Here is a 17,607-nt window from a genome sequence, read left to right as displayed (position 1 = left end):
GTCGCAGAGTTTCATGTCTGATATTGTAACGTTGATAGTGAGCAGCCCCGAGTGATACGTAAACACAGGAAGTCACATGTCTATAAAGCATCCAGTGCTAACGGCTAGGGGGCTAGGCTACTGTTAGCTCTGTGCTAACGGCTAGGCTACTGTTAGCTCCCTTAGCTCTGTGAGTTCTCAGCGGTCCGGACCCGGTTGAACTCCGGACCGGCGCGGCTCGACTCTGCTCGGTCTGGATTTATTTTCGGCCTGAACCAGCGCATCAGGTGGCGCTGGTCCGGCCGCCAGCCCGGCTCGTTGAGAACTGTAATCTGTAACAATCACTTCCCCTGCGTCTCCAGTAGCAGTAGGCTAACAACAGTTTATTATAAAACTCATCAGTCATCATCACTGAGTCCGTTTATACGGGTTAAAACTCCGGTGTTGTGTTTGTTTGTGTTGTTCCCGTTTCACTCGCGTTCCTGTTCTGTTTACCGTTGCCATGCCAACGCATGCAGCAGGGAGGGAGGGGGCTCGTGGAGATGCAGCAGGAGCGAGAGGTGGGTGGGACTTGTGAGGGAGGTGGAGCTGTTGATTTTCAAATGTTTGTGCTGTGCTGAGTGAAATGCCAGATCGGTAAGTATTGCTTTAAAGCAGTACTAAAGAACTTTCAGTTTTGGTTGAGTTTGGCGGCGCCAGTGGCCCAAAGCGGTAGTGTTTTTCCTGAAGGAAGACTCCATTTCCCATGAGCACTAGCGCGTAGCGCCGTTAACATCCTGATCTCCCAGTGCATGGAAATTAACAGAAGACGTCCAAACTAAGTTTCTGTTACCAGCGGATCATTTCTCAGTAAAGTGCCGCATTGCCTGCTCCCTCCTCGTCGTGACTCGCAAAAGTGAAAGTGAAACTTAAGTGAGAGCCGGTTTCCCACCATGCTCCTCAAAGCTGCTTAGTGCCAGTGAAGGAGATACAGACCCCCTCAGGCCATGACAGAGGTGTCATTCGATGTCGATGTACCATCACAAAAGTTATGAAAATATTATATGAAGGTTGAAAAGTTCGGGTGATTCTTACCCATGCAGGGAAGTTACATAGTGCAGTTTCAGCCGACGCGACCCCGCTCAGGCTGCAGCGGCAGCACCATTCATCCTATTAACCATTTTTCTACCATTGCAATGAGTCTGGAAACATTATTTTAAGGCCGAAAAACTCCGCAATGTTACTTTAAATTGGTTTGACTGATGAGTTTTTGACAACCAATCGCCAGCTTTTGTTTTCTTCCCTATCCCATCTTTAACAGTTTGCTGTACATTTGATTTGCCACAACAGGAAATGCAGGGGTGCAATTAGGTCCAGGTTTGCTTTTGTTTTTAAATACATATTTTCACTTTCACAGTTACTGATATATTTTTCTAGTTCCTTCTTTGTTTAAAAAAAAAAAATCCCTAGAGTTATTGTTTTAGTCATCTCTGGATTAAGAAGTGGTTACAACCTGTATAAAAAAAAGAGTAAGTGGTGCATGTTCAGGTTTCTCACTCTCTTTAATCTGTCTCTACCTCGTTCGTCCACCAGATGTCACCACACGTCCAGCAGACAGAGGTGCAGCCTACCTGAGCATCTCTCTGAGTGTGTGTGGTCCTGTTTGAAGTGCTCAGTCTGCTCTTGTAAAAACACTAAATTAGCCACTGTGGCCCCCCTCACTCTTTGCATAAGTTAAAAGAAGGGAAGTGAGGTGTAATGTGCCTTGAGGTGGGCTGTCTGCACTAATTATTGCTCCCAGCTCTCAAGAGTCCATCGCAGCCACAAAGTCAGAATATCTGTCTTTGTTTGGGCTTTTCTCCAAGGAGACGGCTGCTTTGATCTGCTGCTTCAGCCTCTGGTTGTCTTCTGCACAGTTCAAAGTGACACGGACGCCAACAATAGATACGACGACCAAGGTGGGACGACTGTAAAGCTCGTCACTGCTGAGAGGAGTGCAGCACGCTAACACACTGTTCATCTATGGAAAAAATAAATAAATAAAATAAATAAACTGTTCATCTGGAAAAAAATAATCACAATGAAAGAGGAGGAAAATTCATCAATGTCACCACACAGCTGATAAGGTTGATAAACACTTTCCTCCTGGTTGAGTAATGTTTCCGAAAACCTGTCGTGACCAACGTGTAATTAAATATTTAAAAAAGGTTTGTTTTTAAAGAAAATAAATACTAAATTGATCCCAGAGATTTCAAATAACAAAGACATAAACTATTCAGTTTCAATTTGTGTTAAACACATATATAATATACATAGTATGTATATCTACATCTATTCACATGCAGGCTGGGACAATTCATATCTACCGTAACACCACAAAAAGCATAGCATTTCATTTTATATCCAACGGACCAGTACATCTACACTACTTTGTGTGAACTCAAAAGTGTCCTGGCTATTAGCCCACGGTCCTACATGTCCACTTTCAGGGTTCTTATAGATTATATAGCAAATCCAAATAGTCGTCGAACCAGTTATCCATGTTCAAGCAATTTGGTTTTCTTACTTTCCAATTGTTTAGTAGCATCCTTTTCACCGTGAGGCATGCCAATCTGAACAGGCGCTGTATCACACCAGAGTCCACTCAATTTACCCTATACGTCCCAATATGCACAGTATGGGGCACATTGGTAGATCTATACACAAAATAGACTTCAAGAAATGTACGACATTACACCGTAAGCTCTTTACATCTGGGCCACAGCAGGTGCACTAATGTGCCAGTCCCACAGCCATGCCAACACACATCAGACTGATCACAATTCATTTTCTTACTGTCATTTGGAGTTACATAGGCTCTAAACAACTGTAGCCTATAACTTTTCTCACACTATTTGATAGATAGTTAGAACACTGTAAAATTCTGTAGCGCGCTATAGTCCTACATCTTTCTCCCACTGTAACTAAGTAGTTGATCAAATGTCTTCATTACTGTCGGACAAATGTCTTTACCTTTGATTGCCTCCCTCAGTTCCTTGTCAACAGCATCTTTATATATATATATATATATATTTTTTTTTTTTTTAAGTTAATGAGCCTTGAGCCTTTTCTGCAAATGAAAACACATATCTCACTGGTCTGACCTTTCGGTAACACACTATACAGCGCAAACAGTACACACTATTAAGCATTATTTAAGCATTAAATACTGAATTCATAATTTATAACACATGAATACTCACTAGTATGTAGTTTATAAACAGTAAAAAATGTTTTACTCATCATTGATAAGCACTAACTGTGTTTATAAACTACATACTAATGAGTATCCATGTGTTATAAATGAAGAATTCAGTATTTATTAATGGTTAACTAATGCCTAATAGTGTGTACTTATTACAAAGTGTTAGCGACCTTTCTAAATCAGCTGTCTATTTTCAAGACAAATACACACTGTTTTTGTTTTGTTGTTGTTTGTTGATGGTCATTATACATTATACACTGCATGTTGCCCATAAAGTTGGCATAAAATATATATTTTTAACTCTTCCCCTGAATGATTGTGACAGTGTGATTTATTCTTGATAGAGTGTATATCTTCTTAAAATTGTATCGATCAATCTCTTCCAAACATATCACTGTGAAAATTAAACCACAATTAACCATTATAATAGGAATAATATAAAGAGGGTGTGTCTGAAAACAAAATGATTCAGACTTTACGGGCAACTGTGTTTATTTATATGCTTATACTGTGCTATTAAATATTAATTGAAGTTTCACACAAAACACACTGCAGACAGGTTCACAGCTGGAAACCAAAACAGCTCTAAGTCAGAAAAATGTTACTAAAGCCACAATTTCCATTCTGCAAAAGTCACTCACTGTGTCCATCTCTATTTAATCTCACCTAAAAGACAAGATTTTTTTCTTTCTCTTTTCTAAAATTACACTGTTGATGCTTCAAATATCTCTCACCACCTGCCCCTCGACAGCTCGGCAGGTGTCACCATGGCAGCAAAGCAACTGATCATTTCAGCAATTCCTTTTTTTTTTTTTGCATTTTAAACATCACAATTCTTTAAAATGTGGAAATAAATCACATCTTGTCAGTTGAAACTACTAATAAGTCGTAGTTTTCATTATTGCAATTGATCTGCTGCAGCAATATTTAGAGTTTTAAAGCGTTGTGCCTCTAAAATAAAAACTGAATCATGCTGCAGGACATAAAGACAGAAACTACTAATGACAAATACAAACGCCAATACTTCTCTTTAGCTGCACATCCCACCCAGCTCTTTCACAAACGACACAAAAAAGACCGGAAGTTAAAGGGATAGTTCACCCAAAATTCAAATTTCACTCATTATCTACTCACCCTCATGTCAACTAAGAGCTGTGAGCATTTTCAGAGTCCTCCGTGCCTTCTCTGAGTTACGGGGGGGGGGGGGGGGGGGCAGTATTTGTCCATATAATGGTTGTGAATGGATACCAACTTTCTTCTTCCAAAAAGACACACCACTTTCTCATGTCGAGGCTTCAATACAAGAGGGACATTACAGGCGAGCAGTATGGAGGTATTTGGATGTTTTTTGGTGTGTCTTTTTGGACAAAGAAAGTTGGAGGACTCTGAAAATTCTCACAGCTCTTAGTCGACATGAGGGTGAGTAGATAATGAGTGAAATTTGAATTTTGGGTGAACTATCCCTTTAAAGTCACAACTTTCTTCACTTCATGTCTGACCGACAACATCCATGAAACCAAACCAGAGTGAGGCTGAGAGCAGCAGTCATATAGGCTGAATATGCAGGTTTGTCATCATTTTCCTATAAAAAGGCCTGAGGGGGCGAGTGTGGGGGGTCGAGGAAGTGTGGCAGTAATATAAGCAAACAGAGAATGTGAAGAGAGGAAATGGCCTGTCCTAATAATCACAGCCCAGGAGCAGCAGAGCATTCAGCTCACTAGCTCTCTCTCTCTCTCTCTCCTTTCAATGCAGCAGAGCCCCGCAAGCAGCAGCGCTTTATGGACAAGCCCTGACACCCACAGGAAGTGTAAACAGAGGTCAAGTGTTAAAGTCCAACCCGCCAATTCTCACCTCCATTAAAGCCGGGGGAGCCTCCACAGAGAAGTCAAAGCACCTGGGAAGTGTCTCCTTTAAAACGCTGCAGTGATTGGTTTCATAAAGCAGCTTTATGTGAAATGTCTACATGACGGCTGCGTTTAATGCATCAATAAAAAAACAATCTACTGCTGCAATACCTGGACCACAGGGGTGTAAAGAAATAGATATCTACTTCTACAGAGAATTAAAGATGAAACTGTCCAGAGCTGAGTTTGACTTTTTCTGACAGTTTATCAGCAGCTGAGTTTGACAGCGACCATGATCAACTCATGCATTACTAAGCTTCTGAACCAGCACATCTAAAGCTTGTTAATACTTTACGCCTTGTCTGTGCAAAAGGGAAAGTGGTGGTTCAGTTTTCTGCTCCATATTTCCAGACGGAGGGGAGTGAAATCGCAGCCTGAACTGTATTTCTTAAACTCTATAACTGTTCTTTTAACAGGTGACGTTTTGACCCAGGAGGCAAAAAGGGTTGAACGTTTCCTCATCAGTTTGAGAGCAACCGTCCACTGTTCTCTTCATATTTGTTTCCAGCATCTGACTTATAGACTGGATTTGATGAATGATTCTCTGTCTTCGGAGAGACACCATCCCTCTGGATCAAAACAAACTGGAATAGACATATTTGGCTCATGTCTGTCCATAGTAGCAGCTCTGTGATGTGTAATACAGCACCTCTATCATTTCATTTCATTCCCTTCTCCATCTAAAGCCACAACTCCTATTGGTGCACATGACTGAAAATAATATCTGATAGTAAAAGTTTGCAGTGCAGTTCTTCAACAGTTTTGATTTAGTAATAGTGGAGTCAGAGTGAGTATATTAAGAGATAACGAGCCAAAGTCACACAGACACAAACACAGTGGAGATGTAGAGGACATATTAGACCTGTAGTCTGATCTGCTGTGTAGAAAACACCAGAGTCACGGCCACAAGTCTGAACCAAGTCTGTGCTGCAGTGACATGAGGATCCTAAAATATCTGCACTGACAAAACCGAGAGACTTAGAGCTTATAAACAGTGAATCATATGTTAAAATTCTCAAAAACACCTCAAAACGCAAAGTGTCCCACAGGACGGTGCAAATCAAAAGATTAAAATGCAGTCACTGTTCAGTGTGTTCTGCCCAGTGGTGGACAGTAATGGAGTAAATTTACTTGAGTACTGTACTTAAGTATACATATCCAGAGGATTTGTACTTTACTTGAGTATTAGATTTCTTTGGTACTTATTACTCTTACTTGAATACATTTCCAAGACAAATATTTTTACTTTTACTCGAGTTAATTTCTAGAAAGACTGAAAAGTACTCGTTACTTTCAGGTCTGCTCTTTTTTTTTTCTAAAATACTATGAACACAAGCTGTGTTTGTCAAAGAAGGAAACCCTAACTCTAACCCCTAAAAGCAGCACATCAGTGCAGGTGGTTTCAAAGAGTTAATTCTCAGAAACAAGAGTTAAAAGCTCCTTAAATTCATTTAGAAAAAAATATAGTAATTCACTGATGTGAAAAATAAGAAATTTACTCTTACTCTTACTTTTACTTAAAGTAAATTTAAAAGCATGTACTTTTGGATACTTAAGTACCTTTAAAAGCAAGTACTTTTTTACTCTTACTTCTGCCTGCACTGCACTGATGCTTCTCTTTATTATATCACTAATAGAGTCAGCCTGATATGTACTCAATTTCAAAATCCATCGATTAATAGTTTGACCAATAAAACATCACTAAATAACAACGGCTATTTTTTGACTAAACCTCTGGAGGCTGGAATCGACTGTTTCACTTTTCTTTCTTGAAAAACAACAGTAATTGTGAAAATCAGAGATTATGATTCTGGCCTTTCCAGCAGGTCGGGCTCTCTGCAGCCCGGTGCTGCGTAGTGTCAGACAGGTCGAATACACACACACACACTCTGTTCCCAGGGCAGGACGGTCATGTCAGTCCACAGATACCGTTCAGGAGGAAAGTTAATCCCTCATTAAGTTGTTAATGACATGGACGCTCATTTCTGTGAATGGATGGATGGAGGACTCTCTCTCTCCCTCTCTGGGCCTTAAGTGGCCACTCGGAGCAGCTCGTACAGTAGCTCTTCACAGCACTGGGTGTCGATGCTAATGGCTGCAACACATGTAAATGAAAAACACACACAATCTGCATAGTGACTTGCAAAAAAGATGCAGTTTTCAGTTTGCTGGAATTAGTCGGGTTATTTCACAGTTTAACCTCGGAGCTGGTCGTGTCGATCGATGGAATTTCCTGACTAATGGGGTTTTTGTTCTCGGGACAGTGACAGAAGAGAAAACTGAAAGTCTCACTTCTGTCTCCACTGACAGTTACAAGTTTATAGAACAAAAATTAAAGACACAATGAAAGTAGATAAGAGGAGTCTACACAGCTTCTCTCACAGCTTAATTTGTTATTACTTGGCCTCAATTATGTAAAAACACCACTAAGGCTTCAACTGCAGAGGGTTCAAATGCCTAATTATTATAATGAGGAGCATTAAAAGACTTGAATGACATGCACCTGGACCATAAAGACATGTCCCGTCCACATATGGACTTGTTTGGACAAGATCTGAGAGCTGCGTTTGACAGTCATCACTACATCACTGTGATGTTTTCTTTGAAAATGACACAATTATGTAAAACTGATCTGAAACCTAAAATTCTGCTTATAAAGAACATTATTATAAACAATGTCTATAGCTCAGCACGTATGCTTGCTTTCTTTTTGATAATTTACTAGAGTCCTGGAAAATGAAACAATGAAAATGTGATTGATATAGTGCAGGTGCTACAATCAAATATCTGAATTTCCCTTATACGACATTACATTTCGTTTCATGTTTCACATTTTGTTTCCCTGTGTATTATGTGTCAAAACATTGTTATGGACACAAAAATGGATGTTGGGTGCATGAATTAAAAATCATGCAACGATGTTTGTCACTTTCACGCCAAAACAAGTTAGAGAAACTAATTTTCTGATGGTACCTCCAGAGGTTCTTATAAATTATTCATTATCAAACTCCTATATGAATTTTTTTTAATGAGATTTGGCTCAATCATGTGACTTTCTGTCAGGTTGTCACTGATTGTACAGATGTACAGATGTATAGATAGATAGATGTATAGATAGATAGATGTATAGATAGATAGATAGATAGATAGATAGATAGATAGATAGATAGATAGATAGATAGATAGATAGATAGATAGATAGATAGATAGATAGATAGATAGATAGATAGATAGATAGATAGATAGATAGATAGATAGATAGATAGATAGATAGATAGATAGATACACCTGAATAAATCAATACAACTGACCGTGTGCTCCAGTGTCCTCCCTCTGTTTTCAATAGATAGATACAGTATACTTTGTTGATCCCAAGCTGGGAAATTACAGTAAAACATCTCAAGATAAACCTTTTCTACTAACAGCAGAGTTTTAAAACTATACTGGTGATACATTTCAGTGATTTTCCTATTTCTACTTTTTTTTTTTTTATTAATAAAGTGACTGAGCCAGACAAAGAAAAGTAATGGAAGTCTTGGGAGGTAAATGTGCATTTCCATTGTAATATTTAATCGGCAAGAAATGCATCTAAAAGCTGAATATATTTTGCACATTGTTTGCACATTTGTTCTTTGGAGCAACTAAACTTCAGCTCAATCTGACTCTGATGCTGCTGACTGAAGACACAGCTACACATGTATCTCTCCACAGCAGAGCCTGGATGTGTATTGGAGCCAGACGGAGCGTACCTGCCCCGTTGCTGGACTCCCATTCATAGTCAAGGTGAGGGCCAAGGCCCAACCAGGTCCCGGTAAATGACCCTCAGTCCCAGCAGCGAGGTGACAGAGGGCAGGCCGCTCTGGATCGTTCTGTAAATGGCTTCATAAACTCATTAGCGATGGATGTGGCGTGGACAGGAAAGGCCCAGATTACAGTGCCTGTTAAATGTGTCGGGCAGGTGAGAAAACGATCCCCTTTCACCTCAATAATAATAATGATGACGGTGTTTCTCCATGCTTTTGTCTCATTCAATCATGTGTGAACTGAGCTACAAGGTGAGACAGCACAGAGCACAAGAGTTTCTCTCCCTATTTCTGTAGCTCTCATTCCACTGTTACTGGTCACATCTCCTCATATTTATAGCAGTTACAGTTCAGAGGTCAGAATTTTAATCTCTCCTCATGAAAAATGACCTTTTATAGAAGTATTAAGGCCCATGAATGTTGACTCTGCCATATATCAGAGAACAGGCTTTTATTTGTAAGTTCGAGGTTTTATAAATTATGAAAACTGATTTAGTGACACTACATCCAGGATGAACTGTTGATATTTCACTTTCCTCACTGATACTCTATCTCATTTTTTCAGAGGCTGAACGGTAAATAGGTCAAAGAAAAACTGCCTTTTTTTGTTTGTTTTAACCTTGTGGAATACAATTAAACTTGGCCACTGGATATTCAGATATATTTGAAAAAAAGTGCACAGATAAACTTTTGTAAAAGAAGAAAAAAAAAACACAAGTACAGTTTTACTTTGAGATTTCTCCTCTGTGATACAGTCATTATTAAAACCCCTGTCACATGTTCTGAAGATGATGCTCCATCATTGGCTGAGTAATTTATCACAGGGCATTAAATTACTTCTGTTTAGTGTGTGGAAAGTGGAAAGTGGAAAGTGGAAAGGTGGATGTTTTATGTGATAAATACTGAATAGTTTGGTCCTATTTTGGTTGATTTTCAAACTGCAGTGCAGAAAGTTGCTTTGATAAAAAATGGAAAATGGACACCTGCATGTATCAGTGCACATGAAGCCAACTGATGGCACTTCTACCAGTAATGAAATAAACACTATAGCCTCCTGAACATGTTGCAATGCAGACCTGCAGATACTGACTGAATGAATGAGTCCTGATGATGAGGAGTTTCAAGCTTTTGGAGCGAGAGGCTCATTTGGGAAGGATGGCCCATACAGAGCTATTAGAGAGAGCTGGCCCTCAGCTCTCTTTCTCCTCTCAGGCCATGACTATGAAAAGAGGACTCTCTGGGACAATGGTCCGTGTATTCCTTGTCTGGCTCCAATACACAAGCAGGACATGCTGCCTTCTCATTAGAGGACACAGAGGTGCAGCTTCTGCAGGTTTCACTCATCAGATGTGCAGAAGGAACAGTGAACAACAAAAACAAGAAGAAGATTTAACTCCACTCTCTATAAAATGTCCAAATGACAATGTCCAACACCAGCAAATATATGCATAAGACAAACTGGAGCAGTGTTTATTTCATCCAACACTATATTGGAGCATCATGTTCAGTTATAAACTATATAAACTTTAATTATTCGACCTAAAAACGAATCTTTGACTTGATTATTCACTGTTTAATAGAGACTTCAAGAGTGAATGTGAATGAAACGAGCTTTTCTGCAGGGCACGACAGTAAACACCGGTCCTGGGGTGGGTGGTCCGGTCGTGGAGGCATCAGAAGACGCATCCGTATTGTTCAGAGCGAGTCGAGAAAGTCTGTGTTTGCCCTCTTCATTAGACATTCAAGTGTCAGCGAAGGAGAATAAATAAAACGCACCGAGGTCAAAGGGAGCGAGCGGTTCTCCCTCGGTGTTTAAATGTGTTTTAACAGTTACTTAAGGCTCTGGAGTCGCTCTCTGCCACTTCCAAATGATGGAAATGAGCCTGGAAAGTTTGCAGAGCTGGCAATAATCCAAGTTGAAAGAGAGACTGTCTTTGTCCTCGGGTTGTGTAAGAAAGTAAATCACTTCCTTCAAAGAGGCCGCGCTGCTCTTCATCTCCAAAACCTCCGAGAGAACAAGTGGTTTAATTCTCGGAGGATATTTGTTCCCTGTGCAACTTCTATCTCACAATAAAGGTCTCTTTTCAAAGTGAATGTCCTAATGAGACTGTGTGGCTTTTTTTGTATTTAAACACAATAAATAAATCCAGGCTCTGGATTTAAGGCTTTAGAGCAACTTGGATTGTTTTAGGGATTCAACCTTTTCCCAGTCAGAGAAGTCACTTTCAAAAGAGAGACGGGGACGGGATCAACCTGTGGATTAACACACTGAGTGAGTGAGATTAGTGCAGTTGCAGTTTGGTATAAAAACCTCAGCAGCAGCACCCTCTCTGTCGCAGCACCTGAGCCGCTGAATTTGACGCCTCCATTACGCGGCGCAGTTATTCCAATTTGAAGAGCGACACCGCTGCTGTTAAAAGACACACTCTGAGAAAAGAGCTCATTGATTCTGTACAGGAAAAAGATGATGGACTGTTTACACACAGGGAGGTGTTTCTGAGACAGATAGAAAAAACAGCCTGGAGGAGAAGGCTGAGAAAAAAAAAATCAAAATCGAGAGTAGATCAAATTAATTAAAGCAGCACAGTAGATTCTCTGTAAATCTACAACTTTAAGTCGGCGTCCAATTGTGAAGCGACTTGTTCCGCTGCTTAAAGCATCTGTCGGGGCAGCCGGGACTTAAAAGGCTCCAAAATAAGATGATTTGGTAACATCAAGGCTTTCCCAGCGGTAATGATTACATTTGGACTTAAGATCCATGCAAGAATTTGTAGCCCAGTAAATCTCCCCACTTCCCTGCCCCCACCGCTCTTCAAAAGCCTTGTCATTCAAAGGGTGAGGATGTTTGACAATCCCAGCTTGTACTACTCCACCAATTAATTGGATACGTTGTCGGGATGTTCGTTTCTCTCATCTGCTACTTAGAAAGACAAAGGATCGATGGGGGGCTGTTGACACCTCTGCGTCCGGGCGGGGTATAAATGAGGAGCCGGAGCGGTGTAGCTCATACACTCTCTGGCTGCACTTGGAGCAACAACTCGTTTTCTACAAAGACCCTCGAGATCTTATATTTTTTTCTTCTACTTTTCTTTAAGAACAACATCTGGCAGAATGCAGGTGCCGAACAGACCCGTCGGAGCTTATGGATACTCTGTGCGTAATTACGCACCAGCGTCGCTGTTCCCGCACTACCAAGGGAGCCAGTGCGCGTCTTCGACCAAACCTCCCAGTGGGAAATCTTTCACCATCGACGCTTTGCTCGCCAAACCGGAGGACGCGACCGGCGGCCGGACCAGTCCCTCTCATTGCGGAGTGAAATATCAGCCAGCGGCCGCGGTTCTGCCTCTCAGCGGACACGTGGGTTTACCCATGGCACCGGCACCTTACGTCTACTCACCAAACATGTTGCACTCGGCTGTTCACTCCCAGCCCGGCTACTCCATCTACTGCTGCCCGCCTTTCACCTATCAGTCTACGTGTCGTGGAGCTTTTTACGCACAAGGTAAATTGAGTTTTTCTTCAGATTTAATTGAACCAACAAAGCGAAACTGTCAAAGAATGAAAAACCTTTACGTGACAGTGTGATTGACAGTTTTCTTTCTCTCTCTCTCTCTGTTCCACAGCTTCAATGTCCAAAGTCAACGCAGGTCTGCACTCGTTCAAGAGCAAAGGTGGGAAGTCCAAGCGGATGCGCACCAGCTTCACCAGCGAGCAGCTGTCCCGGCTGGAGAAGGAGTTTGCCCGGCAGCAGTACATGGTCGGCTCGGAGAGGTTCCTCCTGGCCTCCGCCCTGCAGCTCACAGAGGCTCAGGTGTGTATTTCATAGACTGCAAATCTACTTTTGGACATTTAAAGTGTATCCTCAGACGCACAGATGTAGACACGTGTGCAATGTTTCTAATGTGCATCTTATTTCCTGTCTCCAGGTCAAAGTCTGGTTCCAGAACCGACGCATCAAGTGGCGCAAACAGAGTCTGGAGCAGCAGCAGGCCAAACTGGCCAAACTGGGTCTGGCTGCTCCGCCGAAAAGTCCCGGATCTCAGGGACACGGAGATGAAGGCGACGAGGATGAGGAGTTCTCCGACTCAGACGTGGACATCGACGTGTCCGATGACTCCACCGACCACTGCTAACCCTCCAACACTGGACTTTTATAAAACAAAACAAAAAACAAACAGAGACTCTTTGTGTAAATAACAGCTGAGAAAGGAGGCGTCTGTCTCCAACTATGAATATTTAATAGATGTATAGTTATATATTTAATTTTCTACATTTATTGCTCTTTGTGCAGAGGCCACTTCACGTGTTCATTGTTTGTATATTTGAATGAAATATTCAGAAATATATTTTATGACACTACCTGCAACCTTGTCCTGCTTGTTCCTTTGTATTCAGACACTGGGAGTCAGAGTTTAATAGAGTTTGAGAGATAAAATATGACATCTTCTGTAGAAAAGTCTAATAATTTTTCAGTCATTTTAAGAACTGAACGCACAACACAGGTTCAGGCTGTTTCTGTATTGTGGTGATCTGTGTGCATGGGTTTAGATGCTACACCTGTTGTTCTGCTATTGTCAATCAAATCTGATCAGGAAACACACACACACAGTCCTGGAGCAGACAGAGCAGCTCAGTTTCTGGGTGAAACTCCCATAAAAGTGCTGGGCTTAAAGTGCTTATTATTATTATTTTACTTTGAGAAGATATGTTGATGTTTGAGTGATTTAAACAGATAAAACTCAAAGCATGGATACAGATCCATGTTAAATCCTATCAGTATATCTTTATGAGAAGACCGGTCTCCAGACAATGAGATCCATGTTCACTTTTGCAGCCTCGATTTAACTTTCTCTGTCTTAATATTTCCCTGAGTGTGAGTTAATCTCCACATTAGTTCCAGAAAGTGACTTGGCTCAAAGAGAAAGCTGCCTCCTCCTCCTCCTCCTCTCTAATGTATCTGGGTACAATCATCACTGTGGCCCTGTGACCTCTGCTTATTGCTGCTCCATCTGTGGCCGCTTTAGAGACGCTGCAGACATTTCCTCCCAGGTTTGATCTAACCTTAAGTCTGGGACTGACTCGGGTTCCCCTCTGGTTTAAGCTAAGCAAATAAATAACCCGCTCGGAGGGGATTAGCTGGGATATCTGTAACCCGGGGTGGTAGGGGTCAGTCTGTCTCTGGGCCATGAGAGCATGAGTCTCACTGTTTAATCTGTTTAAACGGTCAATACGCCCGTTCTCAATGGACAGGTCTCCCACATGCCCACCCACCGCCGGCAGGTGTCCTGTCTCTGCTCTATTCAAACTCCTCGTCCTCCCTCTCCAGGCGGAAAGGGACTCACGCTGTCCGCTGAAGCCTGCCTGGCAGACATGAGGGATGAAACGGAGGAGAAGACGGAGTGGAGAGAGGATTGGGATGGAGCAAATGAGTCCATCAGAGCATCTAATTGGGGTGGTGAAGCTGAAAGTCCTGTCGCTCGTATTAAACAATGAGGGCTGATGGGAACATGGACTGTGGGATTCTGTGTCTTTAACTATCAAACACTCAAGACGTGAATTTTGTGTTTGTAAATGTATCTCATCATACTTTATGAGAGCAAGATTTAAGAGGAGAGATTATACTCAAGAGGGTAAGAAAGATTTCTTATATCTAAGATGTTTCTTGTCCATTTTCCTATTAAATCCACTGTAAATGAACCAAAAGGTATTTGGACTCAACCAATTACAGCACAATTTACCCCCTAAAAACACAAGAAACAAGTTGGAGTTACAACTAAATTAAGTTAAGTTTCACCAAAAGGATGAAACTTTACTTAAAACAATTTAGCCTGGGCCTAATTAAATGTGTTTTTCCCTCTTGGGTTGTTTGTTTGAAGATATTTTGGCTTTAAAAATAACATCAAATTGATACTTTGACATGAGTGAAGGTTTTCTTCTATCTGATTATTTATCGACTCGATAATATCGACTATTATCGACACTTTCCAGCTTCAATTATCAACTATTTTCAGTTTTAATCAACTGATTTTTTTCCACAAAAGCATGAAATTCTTATGTTTTTAGAAGAGAACAGCTTAATTTACACTAAATATACAGCAGCTATGTAGTTATTATATAAAGATATATTTCAGAATAAGAGTCTCTGTCTATGAACATCCCTCAGCTCAGTCAGTTCACATCATCAAAGAAGTTAAACAGCAGAAAGACTAAAGTTGGTCACATTGATGCCTAATGGAACATTTACAGGTTTGTTCTTCTTTTGCATTAAAGTGCAGCAGCTCATCAAACACATGAACCCACTGCTGTAACGTCTCTGCTGCCAGACTCAGCTCTGCAGCAAACGGACGAGGAGCCTCAGAGCTTCACAGCAGAGGACGGCGGCTGGTGACAGTATCAAAGGGAAGAAGTTTAATAAACAGTAACAGAGCTGATCTCCTCCTCTGTCTCTTGTCCGCCGCCCCCCTCCCTCCCTCCCTCCCTCCCTCACTGCTCGCCTGATTAGGGCTGAAGCGTCACTGAGGGAGCAGAATTTGTGTAAAAACCCCAGAGAGCCGTTTCTGATGTGATCAGCTGGGAATCTGAGCTCCCTCCTCCTCCTCCTCTCCCTCCTCTCCTCTCTCCACAGTCCAACGTAATCCCATTGAGGGACAGAAAGAAGCAGCCAGAGGCCTGATGGGAAAACCTGCAGAGTCCTGGGGGTGCGGGGGGGAGGCGGGGGTCAGCGGGCTCATCGTCCCAATTAGCACAGGGCACCTTAGCGGCTGGACGCAGGCCAGAGCCGGTTCAGGTTCTTAAGACGCTCCCCAGGCTCCGGACCGAAGCCTCTTATGAACAGACAACTGTTACATCTTCATTTGTCTGCTGGACTGTTGGATCTTAATCAACTCGTCCTGGTAACAGAGACAATAGAGTTTTTATTCCAGTTAGACAATGTTGTGTCTCTACCGGCTCATTAAAAAAAAGATAAAACAACGTCTGAGTTGAAGTTTTCAGATGTTTTATGAGAGAGATCTGAGATTAGAAGTGTTGGTCTGACACAACAACACTCAGAGACGTCACAGCAGTTTTCTAACACTACATAAATATTACTGGTGATGGAAATCTTGTTCAGTCTCTCTTTGATCTCAGATAGATAGATAGTCTGGTCTGAGCAGGCCGTCCTGCTGAAAGGTCAGCTTGGATACAATTTCAGAAATGATGTAGAAACTGAAACTCACCAGCTGTTGATGTGCAGTTAGGTCATACTGGGCATACGCTCTCTTTCTAGTGTGGAAATGACCAAAATCTGTACAATGTCAAACTCAAAACAACCTAAATATGGAGGATTAGTATGTATTTGGTCAGAAATTTCAAACTCAAGAAGGAAGAAATTGAAAAAAGGAGACCCAAACCCATTTCTATTTTTCAATATTAATTGTGCTCAAGCTGCAAGTTTCATTATCAGTGCTTCATTTTTTGATTTTCTTATGGGAATAAATAGCAGAAATCAGTGAAACACACCAGCTTGGACATATAACTTGAAACGCTTGTTTTGTCTGACCAACATTTTACAACTATAGATATTACTTTTTACAAATCCAAACACAAAGTCACTGGGTGTTTAGTTTTTTCTTGAAAAACAGTTCACGCTGTCCTCGACGGGAATTACAGCTCTTTAAATGTTAAACTTCATCTCTCTGCTGATGAATCCATCAGTTGTTGCTGATGCTCAACACTTGATTTACTGTTAGTTATATTTACTATTACTGTTACAGGAGGATTCCTCAGTGTCTCTGCATCGTTCAGTGTCCTCTCCCTAAATGTAAATGTTCCTGTGGTCATATGACTGAGCTCAGCTCTCAGCCCCTCAGATTGTAATGCAGCTCCGAGGAGAAGGTGTGAAAGTTCTCATGGAGAGCAATAACCTGCAGCTCCAAAGGGGGAAACACTGCACTTCATTTGACCATCGCGTGTTTTAGGGTCGGCGATTGTAAAATAAAAATAATAAAAAACCTTCCTTTGCATTTTATTTGCAGAGTCGAGGGCCATTCTACTCCATCTAATAGTCATTAGCTTTCATTACAAGCGTTTGAAGTGGGAGCGGGCCTTTGTCTCGTCGTGAAAAGGCCGCATTTGAGACGCACAATGACTTCTGACACGGGCACTGACGAGACCAGAGCAGCCGCAGCAGTGACGCGGCTCGTCCTGAGGGGTTTGGAGAAGACGCTCGTTTTCTCTCAGGAAGTAGCAGTTCCTGTTCACATTCAGGGACAGAGACGGAACAACACGAGGGATTTAGAGAGAGAGAGAAAAAAAAGCCCAAATATGAAGCAGCGCGGGAAGACCAGACTCCAGGAATCCGCTGCTTCTCCGATTACGCACATCCAGTTGCGCGTCTTTTACGCACGATGATTGTGTCTTACAATACATCCCTGCAAAATCAATTAAGCTACTTTTACGTATCTAAAGTACGTTTTTGTCTTGTCAATGATAACTAGGTTTACCACAAATATGGGAAATTGCAGTATTTGGAATCTGTATTTCTACCATCGTATAAAAAATGTAAGAAACTGACTCTGATAAACCAGTTGATACGGTTCAACTATATCTTTTCTGAGTGGGAGCTCCTGTACTTTTCTCCAGGCCTTGTTAAATGCGGGGTGTTTGTTTATGCTGAGCAGGGCAGGCCGGTGGTACAGGTGGCTAAACGACCCCACTT

General features: G+C 41.6%; 1 protein-coding gene and 1 long non-coding RNA gene across 2 annotated transcripts in view; one reads left to right on the top strand and one right to left on the bottom strand.

The window, feature by feature from the left end:
• The window catches only part of LOC311006234, a 30,963-nt gene that overhangs the window by 6,162 nt on the left and 7,194 nt on the right, over positions 1-17,607 (bottom strand). The gene's annotated exons all lie outside the window — the stretch shown is intronic.
• On the top strand, positions 12,021-13,042 carry noto (notochord homeobox; the record flags this gene model as incomplete). Its single annotated transcript, XM_083997906.1, has 3 exons — positions 12,021-12,411; positions 12,533-12,720; positions 12,836-13,042. The coding sequence occupies 3 exons, from the start codon at positions 12,021-12,023 to the stop codon at positions 13,040-13,042; spliced, it is 786 nt and encodes a 261-aa protein (XP_083854032.1).

This window comes from Trachurus trachurus (genome assembly GCF_905171665.1).
Source record: "Trachurus trachurus genome assembly, chromosome: 22".
Classification (NCBI taxonomy): domain Eukaryota; kingdom Metazoa; phylum Chordata; class Actinopteri; order Carangiformes; family Carangidae; genus Trachurus; species Trachurus trachurus.
The sequence above is the reverse complement of the archived record's forward strand: the minus strand, read 5'-3'. Positions and strand labels throughout refer to the sequence as shown.